The 20,383-nt window shown below is 36.7% G+C and overlaps 1 protein-coding gene and 1 non-coding gene across 4 annotated transcripts in view; both read right to left on the bottom strand.

Moving 5' to 3' along the window:
* Window positions 1-20,383, bottom strand: part of CCDC141 (coiled-coil domain containing 141) — a 242,337-nt gene that overhangs the window by 166,033 nt on the left and 55,921 nt on the right. For 2 of the 3 annotated variants that reach the window (XM_066345145.1, XM_066345142.1), the window contains exons 3-5: window positions 17,645-17,836; window positions 13,993-14,101; window positions 6,069-6,322 (exon numbers count right to left, since the gene is read on the bottom strand). In XM_066345145.1, the coding sequence (XP_066201242.1) occupies window positions 6,069-6,322; window positions 13,993-14,101; window positions 17,645-17,836 (555 nt within the window). The remainder of the gene's footprint in view (window positions 1-6,068; window positions 6,323-13,992; window positions 14,102-17,644; window positions 17,837-20,383) is intronic. The other variant, XM_066345143.1, reaches the window with a different exon arrangement.
* On the bottom strand, window positions 2,400-2,475 carry TRNAV-AAC (transfer RNA valine (anticodon AAC)). The gene has a single exon. It is a non-coding gene; the product is annotated as a tRNA-Val (tRNA).

Genomic DNA, 20,383 nt, shown 5'->3' on the forward strand with positions numbered 1-20,383 from the left:
CCACAGAGACAACAATTATCTTTATTAATGGACTCCAGTGGCTGTCACTAGTGTTAGCAAGAGAAAATGTAATATGCTATGCTTTTAGATCAAAAGCCTAAATTTTATATTTAAAGGAATCACTAAATTATTTATTGATCTATTTTGTTAAAAAATAATATTTATTCTAATCATTATTATTAAATTTATTTTGGTTAAAGATGGATAGGAATGGAGTCTAAATGAAAGCCTAATTCTTGTATCCACAAGTACATTCTTAATTTTTAAAATTGATTTTGGGGGGGGGAGAAAAAGAGAGAGGGGAAAAAGAGAGATATTGATTTGTTATTCCACTTTTATGCATTCAGTAGTTGATTCTTGTATGTGCTCTGAATGGGGATCAAATCTGTAATTTTGGCCTATTGGGATGACATTCTAATCAACTGAGCTACCCAGGTAGGCCTTACAAGTGCATTCTTAGAGCCTTAATATATTTATTGCAGCCTCTGACAACTAGATAGTATGAAGAAGCTTCACCATGTATAACAGTAATGCTAAACCCAGAGTAAAGAACATGGGCTAGATGAGAAAAAACGAATAATCTATAAGGTTTAACAAAGGAGAAGGAAGACAAAGAAACTAATATTAATAACCTCTTAAAACGATAGGCTTTGTGCTACATATCTTACATGTGCTATTTAATCCTTACAACAATTCTGTGAGTTGTGTTATTATTCCCAACTTAAAAATGAGATTAATTAAAACAATGAGATACCACAACACAACTCTCAGAATAGCCAAAGTCCAAGGCACTGATAACACCAGATGCAGGTGAGAAAGCAGAGCAACAGGAACTCTCACTCTTGCCAGTGGGAATGCAAAATGGTACAGCCACTTTGGAAGACGATTCGGCAGTTTCTTATAAACATACTCTTACCATATATGATTCAGCAATTGTGTTCCTTGGTATTTACCCAAATGAATTAACAATTACTTCTAGGCCCTAGCTGGTTGGCTCAGTGGATAATATGTTGGCCCAGTGTATGGACTTCCCAGGTTCGATTTCCATCAGGGCACACATGAGAAGTGACCATCCACTTCTCCCCTCCTCCCTCTCCCCCTTCTCTGCCTCTTCCCTTCCTGCAGCCAGAGGCTCAATTGGTTCAAGCGTCAACCCCGGGCGCTGCGGATAGCTCCGTTGGTAAGAGCATCAGCTTCAGGCACTAAAAATAGCTCAGTTGATTCAAGCATCAACCCCAGCTTGATTGCCAGGTGGATCCTGGTTGGGGTGCATGCAGGAATCTGTCTCACTATCTCCCCCCTCTCATTTAAAAAAATATATTTCTAGACAGAAACATTTACATGGATACTTATATAGCAATTTTATTCATAATTGCCAAATCTTGAAAGCAACCCAGGTGTCCTTCAGTAGGTGAAGGGGAAAATATATAAACTGTGGTACATCCAGACAGTGGAATACTATTCAGTATTAAAAAGAAATGAGAAATCAAGCATGGGAAGCATGGAGAAATCTTAAATGCAAATTTCAATGCAAAATTACCCAATCTAAAATTGCTACATATTAGATTATTTCAATTATATGACATTCTAGAAAACACAAAACTATGAAGACAGTAAAAAGACCAGTGCTTGCCAAGAATTGAGGGAGAGAAGGATGACTAGGCAGAGCACGGAAGATTCTTAGGGCAGTGAAATTACTCTGTATGCTACAATGGTGATATATGTCATTACACATATTTTCAAACCCAAAGAATGCAAAGAGGTGGGCAAAAGTAGGTTTACAATTGTTCATAAGAAAACTAATGCAATTAATAAATAATAACACAAGAACAAACTGTGTCTCATGTACTTACAACTGTAAACCTACCTTTTTAAACCTTAATGCAAACTATGGGCTTTGGGTGATAATGATGCATTAATGTAGGTTCATCAATTATAAAAAATGTACCACTTTTGTACAGAATGTTGATAGCGGGGGAGATTGTCCATATGTGGGGACAGGAGGTACTCTGTACTTTCTGCTGTGAATCTACTCAATTTTGCTGTGAATCTAAAACTACTCTTTTTTTTTTTTTAATTTTTTTTTCTTTTTCATTTTTCTGAAGCTGGAAACAGGGAGAGACAGTCAGACAGACTCCCGCATGCGCCCGACCGGGATCCACCCGGCACGCCCACCATGGGGCGATGCTCTGCCCACCAGGGGGCGATGCTCTGCCCATCCTGGGCGTCGCCATGTTGCGACCAGAGCCACTCTAGCGCCTGAGGCAGAGGCCACAGAGCCATCCCCAGCGCCCGGGCCATCTTTGCTCCAATGGAGCCTTGGCTGCGGGAGGGGAAGAGAGAGACAGAGAGGAAAGCACGGCGGAGGTGTGGAGAAGCAAATGGGCGCTTCTCCTGTGTGCCCTGGCCGGGAATCGAACCCGGGTCCTCCGCACGTTAGGCCGACGCTCTACCGCTGAGCCAACCGGCCAGGGCTAAAACTACTCTTAAAACTAAAGTCTATGTAAACAAAGCATCTTCTCCCAAAAAAAGCAAACACACCTCCCCAAAACGACGAGGCTCCATAAGTTGGAGAACTCATGATGTCAGAAACCTTACTTTCATCTTTATCTAGACATTTTTCTGTTTCCAGGGTTGGCAAGGTATCTAGATTTCCCTCAAGTATGTGACTGAGTTACAATGTTTATTCTGAATCTTCACATGACCCTCCCTCCCCTTCCTTCCTTCCTTCCTTCCTTTACTATAGAGCATTCCAGTGGATGATTATTGCCATAGTAAAGGAGAAAGAAAGTAAAAATAAATGAGTGAAACTTAAATGCAGCTGTTCTTTCATTCTTGGGGAAATTGATATACATTTGGGAAGCTTCTTTGATGAGCATTTTCTCTTCAGAGAGGTCTCTGTGTTAATCTGGAGAAGAGAGGCAAGGGATACGTTCCAAGACCCCTGTGGATGCCTGAAACCATGGATAGTATGGAACTCTATACATATATACAGTTGTTTTCCCTATACATACATACCTAGGATAAAGTTTAATTCATAAATTAAGCACAGTAAGAGCTTAACAACAATAATAAAACAGAACAATTTTAACAATAATCCTGTAATAAAAGTTCTATAGATGTGGTCTCTCTCTCTCTCTCTCAAAATATCTTACTGTACTATACTCAGCCTTCTTCTTCCAATGATGTGAGATGATAAAAGGGCTTTCTAAGTGGAGAACATTGACTTTTTCACTTTATGGCATATTTGAATTGCCAGCGTCACTACTCTTTGGCTTTGGGGCCATTATTAAGTAAAATGAGGGTGATTTGAATACAAGCACTGCAATATTGTGACAGTTGTCTGACAGCTGAGATGACACTCTCTGACTAACTTGCAGGTAGGATATATCACATGGAACATTGCATGTTCAGGGTTGCATGGTATGAGACTTCATCACACTATACAGTATGACACACAATTTAAAACTTGTGAATTGCTTATTTTTGAAATTATAAAAAAATTTCCATTTATGAGGTGGTGGCAGGGAGGAGGAAATGGAGAGAGAGAGAGAGAGAGAGAGAGAGAGAGAAGCATCAACTTGTTTTTTTGTTTGTATTTTTCTGAAGCTGGAAATGGGGAGAGACAGTCAGACAGACACCCGCATGCGCCCGACCGGGATCCACCCGGCACGCCCACCAGGGGGCGACGCTCTGCCCACCAGGGGGGGATGCTCTGCCCCTCCGGGGCGTCGCTCTGCCGCGACTAGAGCCAAGGAGCCATCCCCAGCGCCTGGGACATCAGCAATGGAGCCTTGGCTGCGGGAGGGGAAGAGAGAGACAGAAAGGAAGGAGGTGGGGTGGAGAAGCAAATGGGCGCTTCTCCTATGTGCCCTGGCCGGGAATCGAACCCGGGTCCCCCGCACGCCAGGCCGACACTCTACCGCTGAGCCAACCGGCCAGGGCCAGAAGCATCAACTTGTTTTTCCTCTTAGTTCTATTTAATTGTGCACTCATCTGGTGTGTGTCCTGACTGGCAATCAAACTCACGGCCTCCGCATGCCAGGACAATGGTTTATCCACTGAGCAACCTGGCCAGGGCTAATTTTGGAATTTTTGATTTAGTATTTTCAGAAGGCAGTTGACTACAGGTAACTGAAACCACAGAAAGTGAGACTACAGATGAGGAGGGACTACTGTAAACTACTTTGTAGGACAAGGTAAGAGGGAGGAGTTTAGTGTGTTCCTAGAAGCAGTAGAGACATGTGCTTGGGGTTATGAACTAAATAAAGAGAGGTAAGATGAAGGTTTCTTTAAAGGTTTGTTCAGGATTAGGAAGGAGAGAGAGAGAGACAGAGAGAGACTGAGAGAGAGCCACAATGCACCCACCTAAGAGAGGGAAGACAAATAACTTTGGAAACAGGTGATTGATAAACAGTTTCAGAATGACTACTGTCCTGAGCGTTAATTCCCTTTGTTATGCCAGAATCATCAGTGAAACAGTATTGCATTGGACAATAGTACTCTGGGTATACCAGGAATGTAAAGGAGGGGTGGGGAGAGCTAACTTAGGGAGGGGCGTTGACAGCACATACAACAGAGACAGGACAGTGACTGGTGGTAGCCAAGGTCAAAGGGCTACAAATGTCTTGTGACCTGGAGGGGGAGGTGACACAATACCAGTGGAATATATAACTAGAGGTCTCTGCTCTATGTTACCCACCCAGAGAGGCCTTCTTTGATTCCTTCTCTAATTAGAGAGGACCGACACAAGTCAGAATTCATCGCTCTATATTTTTATTATAGCACTTATTATTGTTCACTCATTTACTGTATGTCTTTCTCATCACAGTGGGTCTCATTGGAGGTCATTTCTCCCCCTAGGAGACATTCACCAATGTCTGAAGTTATCTTCAGTAGCCACAACTGCAGTACATTCTACTGGCATCTAGTGGGGAGAGGTCAGGATGCTGCTCAACATTGGAGAGTGCACAGGACTGCCTCTCAAAAGGAATACCCTGGCACCAAATGTCAGTGGTGCTGAGGCTGAGAAACTGATTTAGAAGGAAAATTCCAAGAGGAAAAGAACTTTGCCTTGTGTGCTGCATATACCTATTACTTATAATAGGACCAGTACGTAGTAGGTGCTCAGTATTAGTTGAAAGGTTGATTATTTTTTAAGTCCTCATCTTTTCCAGCTTGCAACGAGAACCAGCTTCTCTTAGATTTATATTTGCTCCCAGCTGTACATAAGTCTCTCTAATTTGGATCAGAGTAAGAATATATAACATATGAAGAGATCCTTTTCCAATGCATCCAGACCAGAGGACCTGCTTCCATATCATTTCTCTCTGAAAATTTTCTCTACTTAATCTATATATATAGATTAAGCATGGAATGGGGGCAGTTAGATATATTGCAATAAATATCCCACCTATTTGAGTTGGGGGTTGGCAAAGAATTAGTTCTACCCACTCTTACCTTCAGGTGATTGGGACTCGGAATGAATGCAAGCATATTGACAAGTCATCAGAGCTGTGCCTGCAGTCAGGGTAATGAGTTCTAATAAGCCTGCAAACTCCCCATCCTCCCACCCCAATGCCCTCTAACCACTGAGCATTCAGCTAGAGGCCAAGGTCATATTTCTTCATTGGCACCAGACCATTTGTCTAAGAACATTATCTATATTTGACACTGATAGACATTTTCACTGACATTAGCAGCAGTCTAGTAGAATTTAGCACCATTACACCCCTCTAACTTTCAAGAAGATTGCAGTTAACATTTCAGAATTTCAAAGAAATGTCCCTAAAAGTAGTGACTAGGAAGGAAGTGAGAAAGAGAATCCAATAGCCATTTCAAAACTATTCATCTATATTCTCCCATTTATATAATCAATATTTTAATGAGAGGAGATAAAGGTATTTGTTGTTATATTACTTGCTTGAGAAAACAACATGGTAGTTTGGACCAAACGCCAAAGAATTTTACCATCACAACTAAGAAACTGTCCCAAGAAATAACTGGTCCACATAATAATCAAGCTTCATTAGCTGAGGTCAGGATACTGTCAGTGCCCATTGGATTACCTGATTTTCTTGTTGGCCCCACTCACATATCTGCAGAACCTGACTCAATTCCTGCCGCTGTTGCTTCAGGTAGTTGTCTAGCTGCCGTCTCCTGTCTTGTAGAAGTTCAAGAAGACTGTCGATCTTCAGGCAGCTATTGTGAGCACCCTGAATCAACTCGGAATTTACATTAGGTCCGTCACACTTGAATTTTTCTATGAAGTCAGTAAGCTGTTGACTTTTATTTAGAAGGGCTAGAGATCGTTCTAAGAGTTCTAGAAGAAAATTAGAAGAACAGAATAGTGATATGAGCAAGTTTCTCTTTAGTAATAGTTGGACTTTTCATAAAACTTAAAATATATATAACCTTCAAACTAAAATAAGGAATTTAAATGTGTAAACATGAAATCCCTACAATACAACTGATTAAATACCTTAGTCTAACAATTACTATAACACTAACAGCCAAGTGATAGGATACTTACTAAATATATATATGTAGTGATAGCATAATTCAGTATGGAGAATAGCAAGACTGTGGGATCAGAGCACTGGTCCAGGAAGTTTTTAGCTGTCTGATACTGGTTAAGGTGCCTACTTTCCTTCGAACGTTCTATATTCTGGGGTGATTGACTAAAGCTGAGGTTTAAAGGCTAATTAATGTTTATAGCGACCAAACAAGAACTTAATGACTGTGGTAGCTAGGGGCCAGGGCCTGTGGCAAGGTAGAAAATGCAGGAGCAGTCGGACAGGATCAGCCGTCACTGGTTCTGACCAACTGTTGACATGAGAAAATAATGGGTTGGATAGAACTCCCATTTTAAAAGAATTATAAATATAGATCTTTATATAAAAGTTTCTGATTTTAAATGTTCTTAATTTGTATTTTTCATTAAAAAATACTGAAGGATAAATAAAATACGTTCCTCTGTCAAATGGGCCACCAGTTTGTACCTTCTGGAGTGAATAGGATCATGGTTTGGGTAACATCTTGTAGAAATGCAAGTTTAAATGTAAAATCAAGAGATCACCCAGGGAAAGAGTATAAAGGGGGGAGTTGAAAGCAGCACTTTGGGAAGCAACCCCACTTGAGGATTAATTGGAGGAGAAGTCAGACAATTGTCCACTTTCAATGAGACAGAAACCAAGGATTCATCCATAATACTTCCTCCTCCCTAACCCCACCAATATCAACACCTATCAATTTCACCCTCTATTTCCTGCATCTGTCTAGTTTTCTCCACTCCCATTACAAAAATCATCACCTGTTGCCTAAGCTTGTCCAGCTGCCTCTTAATTACATCCCTTCTCTAGTACATTGATCCATTCTCGTCAGAGATCTTTTCCAAACATACTAAGTCACACACACACACACACACACACACACACACACACACACACACTTTAAACAATGGTTACTCATTGCCTTAGAATTAAGGACAGAACCCTTGTCATGATTTCATGTCTGACATGGTCTGGTCTCTCCCTTACCTTTCAGATTGTCTTAATCTCTCCATCCTTTATCTCTATCTTCTTAAATACCTCATACATGCTATTTTCCCTCCTGCCCCAGAACTTTTCACTGTGTCTTCTGCCTTCTCCACTTTTATTCTACTGATACTTCAGCTCTTGGTCAATTGTCAGTTTTTCAAAGGAAAAATAAGACAGAATCAAATACCCCGATTAAATGTTCTCATAGCACAATATTCCTGACATTACCAGCTCTTATCACAGCTATAGTTTTATATTATGTGTTGGGTTAGTTGATTAATCTGTGTCTTTGCCAATAGGCTCCAGTGTAATATAAGGACAGAGACCATGACTGTATCCCCAGCATCTAGTATCATGATTAGCACAGGAAAGATGTTCAACTTCAATAGAATGCTTGAATGAGATTAAATGTAGTAAAAGAGGGAGAAGAACTAGGGGAACTATAGATAATAGAGATCAGCAGTCTTCCAGAGATGTAATTAAAAAAATAAGGACATTGAAAAGATTTGGGGGTTTGTGATGGGTAAATAATACAGAGAAACCAAGTTACCAGGTTGAGAAGCGGGAGGGAAGGAAGTGATTAAGTGAAATCAACAAGACAAGAAATCTTTGAAATATTTCTTTTTAGAATAATAAAAAAAAGAATATCAGCTTTTTATTGTTTGGATGAAAACTGTGAAGAACATCCAGAGGGTAAGTACTTTAGCAAACATCACACTGAGAAATGGACTAACCATACCCACTATCTTGTGGCATTCTACTCTGGCATTCTAACACTGGGCAGTAAACTACACAGCAATGATTATGTTGTGGTAGTTGGGCAGGCTACCTCTTAACTGACAACTGGAGAGCTGGAAGAAAGAATGAGATAAGTGAAGATACTGTGAAGAGATATCTTGAGATGAAAAGGAAAGAATTTGAAGTGTTTTTGCCATATGACCTAAATCTGTCTCATAAGGTAACAAATGATGCTGTCTGCTCTGAGTGACGCACTGCACTGGGCAATCCGATCTGGAGTCAACAACACAAGAAACAAACAACAAAAACAACCACAGACCTGAACCAGGATAGAAGGTGGTACCCCATCAAATAGAATAGGAAAAGTCAGAGTGAACGTTAACATTTAGAGTAAGTCACTTAAACAAGGTAATGGAAGTGGATGTGAACAAGACAAGAAGGATGAGTAAGGAAAAAGTCTATTGCCTAGAACAGGTTCTTATGTGGAAGCAAAAAAACCAAAAAAAAAAACAAAAAACCCCACCCAAAACAAAAACAAACTGCAGGAAAAAAGTGAAAATTGGTTTTTTCTATCAAAGAGTTTTAATTTGTATAACCTTACCATACTATTCAATATCACTAATTATATATATAATATATATAGATATGTCACACTTAGTATGGGCAGGTGCAGGGTTTCCAATAGTATTTCTTTTCTTTCTTTCCATTACTAGCTCTTACACACTAGACTTTTCAATGAGAAAGAGAAGCATAACTTTAGGTGCTTAGATACTGACAGTGGAGTAAGCCAACCTGTTCTGGCCCCTACAAAATACATATAATTAGCCAAAATTTCCATTTGCAATCTTTTTTTAGTTTCTGTTTCAACTTCTGCCAAAATAGTATAACTACTACTACAGTATCACCAGCATGCAGCCTCTTGGGCCAAAGTTAACCTGTAAAATGTACCCAGGCTAAAATAAGTCTGTCATGGCTAACAAGGTAGTCATTAAAGTGAGCACATTCTCCTCTCAGTTCCCTCTGTGCCTTCAGCTCTTCCTCTGTCAGTTTCTCAGACTTTACGTTTATATTGTTTATGCTTTTCTGAATATTTATTCCTTCAGTTGACCATACAAAGTGCTGTATTTTTTTCTAAAGGCTAAACTAACTAGATATAGCATGACCTTCAAGAAATACAAAATCTCTATAGTGCATCTATTTTAAAGATTGTACATTCTGCATTTACAAAACCTTACTTATTGACATAATACTTTATAAACTAAGGCTAATAGATATTTAAGAAATTTTAATTATTTAATTATTTTGTCATTATATCTAGAAAAGTAACATTAAAGTATATTTTATATGAATACATATACAGTTTGCCATAATTACTAAGTATTAATATAAATATCCAATTCAAGATGGATAAATGAAGAATGTATACAAGTTAAGTAAATTGATAGCTTACTAAACAATCTTTCCAAGTATCAAGGTCACAGCTTTGGCACTGAGAGCATGGGTTATGTTTCTACTTAACACATTTTTAAATATTCCAAATATTTCTCTATGGAATGGTGTTTCTTAAGCTTATTCAATGAGCCTTTTCAAATATACACAAAAGTAGACATAATAGTATAATGGACCCCAATGAACCTATATCTCAGCTACATATAAGATATATATAACCTCTAAGAACAAGGAAGTATTAATATGAATGTTCCTTAAGGAAGCGTCTTATGTATGTTTATTTTAAGAAACCACTGGAAAACTGGAGGGTTGAATTGTGATCCTTCAGCACTTAGAAGCAATTTTCTTCTCCTCAATGTCTCTATCATACCTTGTTTATTACTTAAGTTTCTATCATTCTATCCTGTCTTACATTGGAATTAAATACAAATAACACTCAATAAACATACTTTGGGCTGGATGTTATTCTAAGTCCTGGAGATTCAGTGATATACTAATCCTTGCCCTCCAGAGTCTCACAATTTGGTGATAGAGAAAAATAAGGAAATAAATTATTACTGCAATGCGTGCTGGGTGGTACAGCAGAGAGACCCACAGAACCACAGAGGGAACTCACCAGTAAATGCACACATGCTCCACCAAATTGTAGGCCTCCTGAGGACAAGGGCCATGTGCCCTGCTGACACATGACTCCGGGTTTCTCTTCTGGCATGGGTTCAAAAATATTCTTTAATTACGTGTTGTGGAATTGAGGGCAACCAGATTGGTAAGTGGTCTGAAAACTATGCTTTTTGTAAAACACTTTAGGCATGTTTTATCCATAGAAGAGAAGACTGGAGAGGACATATTAGTTTTTAACTACATGAAGGATTGTCATGTGGAGGAGAGAAGAAACTAATTCTGTAACATTCCAAAGGGCAGGAACTTCAATCCACTCAATCTGGTTCTGACTTCATAATGTTACAGAATAAGTTTCTAACATGCAAAACAGCCTTGGCAATGGTGAATAAAGAAAAATCATAGATGAAATTAACTGAAATAAAATGAATATTAAGACCTGACCAGTGGTGGCACAGTGGATAGAGAGTCGACCTGGGATGCTGAGGTTTTGGTTCAAAACCCTGAGGTCAACAGCTTGAGCACAGGTTCACCAGCTTGAGTGTAGGATTGCTGGCTTGAGTGTGGGATCATCGACATGATCCTATGGTTGCTGGCTTGAGTCTAGAGGTCACTGGTTTGAAACCCAAAGTCGCTGCTTGAGCCTAAGGTTGCTGGCTTCAGCAAAAGGTCACTGGCTCTGCTGGGGCCCCTTGGTCAAGGCACATATAAGAAGCAATCATTGAACAACTAAAGTGACACAACTACGAGTTAATGCTTCTCATCTCTCTCCCTTCCTGTCTTTCTCTATCACACACTCTCTCTCTCTCTTGCTCTCACTCTCACTAAAAAGAAAAAGAATATTAGGAATATGCTTGATTACAGTTTTTACAATTACATTATTAACCTTTGTCCCTTTAAAATTCACATTTTGTGCTACTCATGATCAACATTTCAGAATCTTAATAGAATTGTTAGTGGCTTTTATATTTTATTGAAATATAATTGTCATAATAACTTTCAGCTATACATTATAGCAATTTAATATTGATATACATTACAAAATGTCACCATAATAAGCCTAGTTTTCATACAAAGTTATTATAATATTATTGGCTATATTCTCTAAGCTGTACATTTACCTAATACAAGCTCTGAAAGCAACCCAAGTGTCTAACAACAGATGGATGGATCAAAAAGACATGTGTATATATACAATGGAATATTACTCTGCCAGAAAAAGAATACAATCTTGTCATTTGCCAGAAAGGGGAGGGGCTGGGGTAGAAGACATAGGTAAAGGGTATTGAGAGGTATAACTTTCCAGTTATAAAATAAATAAGATATAGATGTATTTTAAAAGTAATAAATTTAAAAGTAATAAATATTGCTATGGTATGAACGTTTGTGTTTCCATAAAATTCATATGTTGAAATCTTACTGCCCAATATGAAGGCATTAGGAGGTGAGGTTCTTGGTAGGTAATTAGGTTATGAGGGTAGACCTTTATGAACAGGATTAGTTCTCTTATTGAAAGAGATCTCACAAAGCTTCCTTCTCCCTTCCCTATATGGGGATACAAGGAGGAACCTGCAAGCTGGACGATGGCCCTCACCTGACCACGCTGCACTCTGATCTCAGACTGCCAGCCTCCAGAGGTGTGGGAATTGATGTCTGTTATTTATAAGATTTTCATTATATCAGTCTGAATGGACTGACAGATACAAAGTCCTCAACTGAAAATCAGAATTTTGTCCTTGAATATAAGTTTTAAATTAGCTAATCTTAATCAGATCCCACTGAACCAGTTGTTTAACAAATTTCATCTACTCATTTTATGAAAACAAAGCCCCTGAAGCCACCATCACTGGATATATCTGGGAGCCAGATTATACTGACCAGAGTTCCCTGAAGTCCCTGTGCTTTAAGTATCACATAGAGGAACACAAATATGTCACAATAAATGTGCCATCCGGATAGAGGAATATTTTGTCATCACAAAAGTCAACTATGTTTCCTGTCTTCCGCTAATATTTTCATTCATCTTTTCAGATTAAGAGAAGGCCTGGTGGATACTTGCAGACTGTACCAGTTAAAGACAGGACACTGGTTCCACAGTTAGCTGGATGCCAGGGCACGGAGTCTAAGGCCTCCAAACAAAGAAGCATGTGCCCATGTAAACTGGCTCCCTGTGCCACAGATCCCAATAACTCTGAAGGAGCCCACAATAACAAAACAGCATTAAGGCTACATTCCCTTTCCAGTTACAACCTAAAATATTTATGAAAAAGTCCCTACTTTCACAACCCCTTTCTGGAAAACACCTGCATGTGATTGCCTCAGTACTGAACCTCTCAACTGAAGCATCAGTCACTGCTAGGTTTCCACAGGGAAAATTGCTGTGTATGACCACGTTGGTTGGATAAAGACTAAATTGAGACTACAGAACCCATCTCAGTGACCTGGACTTTCATTCACTTTCCAATACCCTATGGGGAATTTGAAGTGATTCTCTTCTTCCTCTTTGGGCCCAGCTAGATAGCTGCCATTGTACGAAAATGAGTAGGCCGCTGCTCTAAGATTGTCATTTTTGATGCTGCTTGTAATCCCTGTCAGTGATAGGTCCTAAAGAGCAACCATCAGTTAGAATTACATGTATACATGTGGTAGCATCTAATAAAAATTTACACAGGAAAGATTGAGTGCTTTAATCATTAAGTTTAAGGGAAATAATGATAATGATCTATTATCTAGGGAAATAATGATAATGATCTGTTATCTAGGGACCCCTTGGAAAGTGACAGAAACATAAAATCTGTTCAAGGCTTTAAAAAACACCTTTTGCCCCTGACAAAAATAATCAAATTGGTCAACCTGGAAGCTGAGTTAGAACTGTGAGAAATGGATGCAACCACCCATTGATACCCAGTTCCGTTTGGCAGAAATAATTAGAAAAATACATTAGAAAGAAAAGAAGTATTGGTACTATCTAACCTGCTTCCACAGAAAGAGATTACAGTAATTGCCTATTCTTTCACAAATGCCTTCCGCACTACAATTCTGCCCACCCCAAATTCTGCTGGAAAAGGACTAGCATACAAATCGTTGGTTAACAATGAGACTATCTTTACAGTGGTTCAGAGATAAGTGAAAGTCTTATTAGATTTTTTAATCTGAAAAAATTTCACTACTCTTTTTTTTTAACTATGATAGTAAAAGAGGAATTTTTTTTTATCCAGAACTGCCATTTAAAGACTGACCTCCATTTACTATACCTGAGAAGAAACATTCACTGAATCCAACCATTTATTTCACCAAGAAATATTTCTTGGGGATCCATCAGATGCCAGCATCTTGCTACATGCTGAGTATACACAGGTGAACAAGGTGAAAATGGCCCCTGTCCTCAGAAACCACAGTCTAGTGGATTCAGTAACTCTCAGAGTTATCATGACCTTCCAGGGGCTGTTCCTCTACCACCTCCTTAGAACTATTTACAACTGCTTCCTTCTTGCAGAAGATGAGCAAGAAAAGAGCTTTCTTTAACCTTTCTTGGAACGAGTTGAAGTATGCATACATAATCAAAACTACACTATAATACATGAGCATTCTCACATTAACATCTTTAAATTTTTTTAAAGCTTCTGTGAGGAGTAAACATATTGCTTGCCTTTGGTATGACGTTCATGAAGCTGAAGAAGTGATTTTAAGGCCTCGGCACTCTCAAACTCCTGAGTGTTCTGGAGGAAATCTTCAGCTTGATCTATTTTAATGGCAAACTACAACAGAAATACAGGGGAAAGACATTTGAAAAAATAAAACTCAGTATGTCACTGTTAGATGATTTTTATGAACTAATGGCCTTACTGACTGTATGTGGTTGTGTCTATGTGAGGATGTGTGTTTGTGTGAGCATGTGCTGGCTTAGGGTGTCTGTGTGAGGGAGTGCGTTCACATGCAGTCAACTTACACAGCACCAAAGCAAGAACTTTTTTCTCATTTTTCTGCATTCCTTTTATGCCTGGAAATATGTCATGTATGGTGAAATAAGCCAACTTGTTTACTATTCAAATGTCTATAAAAGTTTTCAGATAAAATTTCTGTGTTCTATGTAATGAATATGACCACTTTTAACATTATAAGGGAGTTTGGCAAAGAATCACCAGAAAGTTTGCTGGGAAAAAAACAACTAACCAGTGATGACATAATTATATAAGTAAATTTGACTTAAGAATCCATTTGGAGGGAAGGTTGAAATATAGTTTTTTCCTCTATAATTAGATCTAGAACTGAAAAATGTATATAATTTAACCCTATTTCTAAACTTGATCTTAGCCAAAAGGCCAGGAAGATTGCAATGTCAAATCCTATTTCTATGCAAAGCAAATATATATATATTTGTACAGAAAGATGTCTGAGAGGTCTGAAAAGTTATACACTAAAAGGTTACATTTATGAGAAGGAATGGGATTAAGTATAGGTGAAAGGAGGTAAAAGTTTAGTTTTTAAATCTATAATTTGTAATTTTCTTTGCATTTTTAAAAATAATTTTATGCATTATTTATATAAATAAAAATGAGCTTTGATGCAGCAAGAATGGAAAATGGAAAATTTCTCCTCTGTTTCAAAATAAATAAATAAATAAGAATAGCAATTTGACACCCTAGATGGTGGGCAATACGAACTATCTCGTTCTTTGTGCTTCTCCATGAAGGAAGTATAGAAAGGAGATACTTAAAATAATGCTAAAATTCTCAGGGGAACTACTCTTAGAAACACATTTTAGAAAAAGGTAAGACATATTTAGTTATGTTAGTACAGTATATTCATAGTAGCAGACAAAGAGCTGGTTTGTTTTTAACACTAAGAATCAAAGATAACTATCATAGTTTATAACAGCATTTTAATCAACATGTTCACCTTTGGATCGAGTATAGAATAAACTCACAAAGGCATAGTATCAGTGAGAAAAACAAAAGCCTATCACAGTACTTGTCTTCTTTTCCAAGATTTTCCAAACTCTCATTTTAATAGTAGTGATTTTTAATATTTTTATAACTATTTGATTAACAAAATTTGTGTTATGATTGCTATGATAGTGATATAAGACCAGTTATAAATGGCATGGGATAATGAGAGACTAATGAGCATGTCTCCTTGTGAAATGCATAGAAGTCTTCCACCATCCTGTTAGAACAACCTTACGGACACTTGCCATTGTCACTTAGGGACAATGTTTCCTAATTGAAGCACCATGTTTGAGAAGAGAATAACTTTTTTGATGGTTAAGTCTATGAACAAAAAAACTGTCCTTTAATAATTATCTACCATGCAAAAAGAAATCTTTAATGCATACTTGTATTTCTAAAGAACTCATGAATGCACATAGTTCAATAAGGGAATCTTATCCACATAACATTTACATCTTTAATTCACTCCATTTCTAATAACTGATGTTAAAGGCATTCTTTGAGCAGAACCTTCAAAGAAAAAAAAATTAAAACCCTGTAGATTATTTGTTCTTTTCCTTTAGAACATTACAAATAACTTGTAGTCACTATATTAAGCTAGTTATTTGACATTGTAAATATTTTTAAACAATTTGACTCAACAATAGCTTCCCTAAAATACTATTAATTTTTAACTTTCTTTTCTCCACTTTTCTTCTTACTATAGCTTGTATAGGATAGAAATGGTAATGGGACATTTTTCAAAATCCCTATTCTTAATGTCATTCTCTTTTTAAAAAAATCACTAATGAAAATCATTTTGGCAAACTAAAGTGGCAGGGCAGATCATGTAGGAGTTTGCCTTAAGCTAAGTATGAAGTAGTCTACAAAATTGGAAGCAGAATAATACAAGAAATAGTCATTTCACTAGGAATCCAAGTTCTGGGTGAATTTTGGTTGGGTTAGTACTTCCTTTTATCTTATTTAGCATCTGGAAGTAATTTCTCATAGAGAAAATCAGTTAGCTTTAATGTTATGACACAGTGAGAAACAAATATGGAGGCTAATATTTGAAAGAGGTTAATTTTCTGTGCTCAAATAAGCTGAATTTCAAGGGCAGTTGGCAACTATATCTCACTTACTAGGATGGAATAAATCAGGTGTATCTATAATTTGACCTCCGTAGGTATATTTCACCTGGTTGTTTCTTTTTAGAAAAGAAAACTGTGTGTAGAACTTCTTAAGATGATCTGTAGAATGAATTGTAAGTTGCACTTCCATGTTCAAATTGTGGAAAACAAACCTTGAAACTTACACTAAGGTTTTTGCTCCTCCTTTGTACTTTTAACTGAGTTCATGACACATGAGACTGTCTACCCCAGTTTTTATGTTCTATTACTAATCTTCTTTCCTTCATTATTTTAAATTTAAGTCCTGAATTTTCAGTTTGGAAATGTCATATTTTTTAAAGCTTGTGCTTTATCATAATGAAGTGGTGATCTCACATGAAAATGAATGTACTGCCACTTGACAGGGAAGTTAAAAGTGAAATTTCCAATAACCTTCTTCTACAAAACATAATATCTCTTTTGATGATTTTCTGTGAGTCTCACATGTTAAAATGGGAACCTCAAAAAAATTGCAGAATTTAAGAAAATCACAGGGGAAATGACCTTTTCCTTCGCTTACATTTTAATGAGTTCGAACTATAGAAGCTCAACTATACGCCTTAGAAAAGTACTCTATAAAATGCTAGGTTTACAAGCCATACATTTCAAGGACTATTCTGCAATTTCTTTTGCATAAGCAACAGAACTTTTAGTCAACAGCTTTTAATCAATACCACCATTACTAGTAATCCCATAATCAGGGTAACTTTTTGATTTAATAATTATATTACTGTCTTCTACAGAGAGAAATATATCATAATGACTTATAAATAAGAGTTCCCATTTTTACTTAATATTTTACTTCATTTTAATGAACTGTATTAAGTTCTTTTGTTTAAAATATTAAAATTTTGGCCCTGGCCAGGTAGTTCAGTTGGTTAGAGTGTCATCCTGATATGCCAAGGTTTTGGGGTTGATCCCCTGTCAGGTCACATATAACAGTCAACCAGTGAATGCATGAACAAGTGGTACAAGAATTGATGGTTCTTTCCGCCTGGTTTTCTCTCTCTCTAAAATAAAGAAATTAAAATATTAAAATTTCACCTTTGGCAATCAAAAATTAAATGTGATATACATATAATCTTGGTTATCCTGCCATTTTTGAACCAACTGCAATATCTGTTTGTAGAAATAAAACATTTTCAGGAATGCTGTTTATTTGCTCTGATATTGAGATGGGAGAAGTTTTTATAAAAATACAAACCTCCAGGGCACTTTCAAAAAATTCAGAGGTCAACCCAAGGAGATCCCTTCTTCTTTCAAGCATGGAGACCAGGGCTGCCCATGCTTCACCCAGGGTGTCAGCCATGGCATCATATACCTGACTCTGATCCTTGTTTTCTTCAGCTGTCTTGTCTGCTTCCTGCAAGAGTTCCCATACCCGATCTTCCAAAGCCTAAGATCAAGGAAAAAAGAGGTATAAGGCAGAGAAACCTAAGTCCAAGGGAAGAAGAAGAAAAAAAAAAAAAACCAGGTGTAAATCAGACTGCCACTGAATGTAAGAACACAGGATCACATTTTAAACACTTGGATATTTGAAATTGTATGTAGTCTAGGTAAGTCTAGAAGAGAATTTATAAACTCAAACTGCTATGCAGGCAGGCAGATCAAGCAGGCAGTATGGAGCGGTGGAGATTGTGGTAAACCAGGGAGCATGCCAGAAGAAAGGCATTCCCATTTAAATATTGTTCAAACACTAGAGATGTAGCAAAGGTACATATCCCAGGGGTACAGAATATTGTGTTAACCTTACATTTAAAGAAAATAAATTTGAACACTTCCAGAAGAGAGTGCTAAAGAAAAAAACAAATGAGACATGAACCCATTAAAACTTACTTTTCATTTTAAATAATTGTTGTTAATATGTTTGTGAAACTTCATATAGGTAAATATTAAGACTAGGTTTTTGGAAGAGTATTCATAATGTGAAAATGAGAATACCTGTAACGAACATTACAGATTGAACAAAATATGGATGATTAAGGAGAATATGTGCTCACATAATTGTCTGATTTGGGCCTGGAGGAAGACCCCACAGATTCTGTTCTATTCTTGAAGTTGGCACAAAAAATAAAGGCACAAATTAAAAAATATAATAGACTAAAAATAATATGAATAAGTTCCAAAATATCAGCAGAAAGGGGATTAAAATGATATAAAACAAAACAGAACAAAAGAAATAATAGCACATTTATCAGGATATAAAATACAAAACATAATGCTAGGTATATGGTTAAATATTAGATAACACCAAAAAATTGGATGAGTCAACTTTTTTAATTAAAAGACAAACATCAGATCAAGTAAAAAGAAAAATTCAATTAACTTATATTTGTTAGAGTTGCTCCTTAAGATAAAGATGTAACTTTTGAAAATAGATGAGTTGTATACGGCAAAGAAGGACTATGAAAACTAAAGCAGGATTAGCAATATAAATCTCAAATTAAAAATGGAAACAAAATCATTGAGATTAAAAATGGCATTTTATATTAACAAATAGTACAATCCCAAGTAAAGATAAGGCTCTCGCAAACCTTTATATTTATGGCATTGAAATATTTAAAATAGACATACCTAGTCAGACCATAATGCAATAAAAGTAGAAATAAACAATGAATGGTCCAGATAATAAAACAAATCTCATAGAATATTTAAAATAACACTGTAAAAAATAATAATTCTCCCTGACTGGATAGCCTGGTAGATTTAGCATTGTCCGGAAGTGCAGAGGTTGCCGGTTCAATCCCCGGTCAGGGCACATACAGGAACAGATTGATGTTCCTGTCTCTCTCTCTCTCTCTCCCTGCCTTTCTCTCTCACTAAAATCAATTAATAAAAATTAAAAAAAAAAAATTCTTCAATCAAATGGAGAATAAAAACTACAATTACAGACTGTTTAGAAAAAAAAAATAAGGCTACTATGTTTAGAAACCTATGATACAGCTCACTTTGAATTAAGTAAAATTCACAGCAATAGATAACTTTATTTTTAAAGAAAAAAATTAAACATTTAAGTCAAAATTATAGAAAATAAATGATAAAATAATACTAAAAAGGGATTTATTAAATCCAGATCAGAAAATAACAAATTTAAAAAAAAAACAAGAATTGATTTTTTAAAAGCAGAGTCACTGAAAAGCAAATGAAATATAAAAACATCAGGCAGATGCCAATAAAAATAGAGTAAATACAATAGATGCAGTTTCTTTCATAGAAACATTGAAAAAGCAAGCAAAAACTCTCTTAACACTGTCAGCACTCTGAAGAGCTGTGAGGGATTTACAGCAACCAGGATGCTAAAGCAAAACATAAAATAAAATAAGGACACTTGAAAATTGTAGGAAAGCTTTGAGGTCTTACTTGCTTTTGCCCATCTTCTTCTGGGTTCAGCAGAGATTATCAGAGGGGATAAAACATGAGATCCAACTATATGTTGTTTACAAGAAACCCAGTTTAAAAATAAAGGCATAGATAAATTAAAAGTTAATGGATGAAGAAAGATATACCATGCAACATTAATTTAAAGAAAACTGCAGTGGCTATCTTAATTTCAGGCAAAGCAGATTTCAGAACAAGGAATATTATGAGGGATTAAGATGGGTATTTTATAACTATAAACAGTTAATCTCCAAGAAGACATAATCTTAAAGTGTATGTGCCTAACAGAACATCAAAATACATGTGCAAGGAGAAACAGACAAATCTACCATTATAGTTGGAGACTTCAACATCCCCTCCATCAATAATTCACATGTCCAGCAAGCAGAAAATGATTAAGGATATAGTTGAACTAAACACCATCAATCAACTGGATTTAATTGACAGGTATAGACTACTATGTCCAACAAAGAGAAATACACATTCTTTTCCAGCTCACATGGAATATTTACTATGATAAACCATATCCTGATTTTTACCTAGGTTTTTTCTAATGAATTGTACT

The sequence above is a fragment of the Saccopteryx leptura genome, chromosome 7 (genome assembly GCF_036850995.1).
Source record: "Saccopteryx leptura isolate mSacLep1 chromosome 7, mSacLep1_pri_phased_curated, whole genome shotgun sequence".
Lineage (NCBI taxonomy): Eukaryota > Metazoa > Chordata > Mammalia > Chiroptera > Emballonuridae > Saccopteryx > Saccopteryx leptura.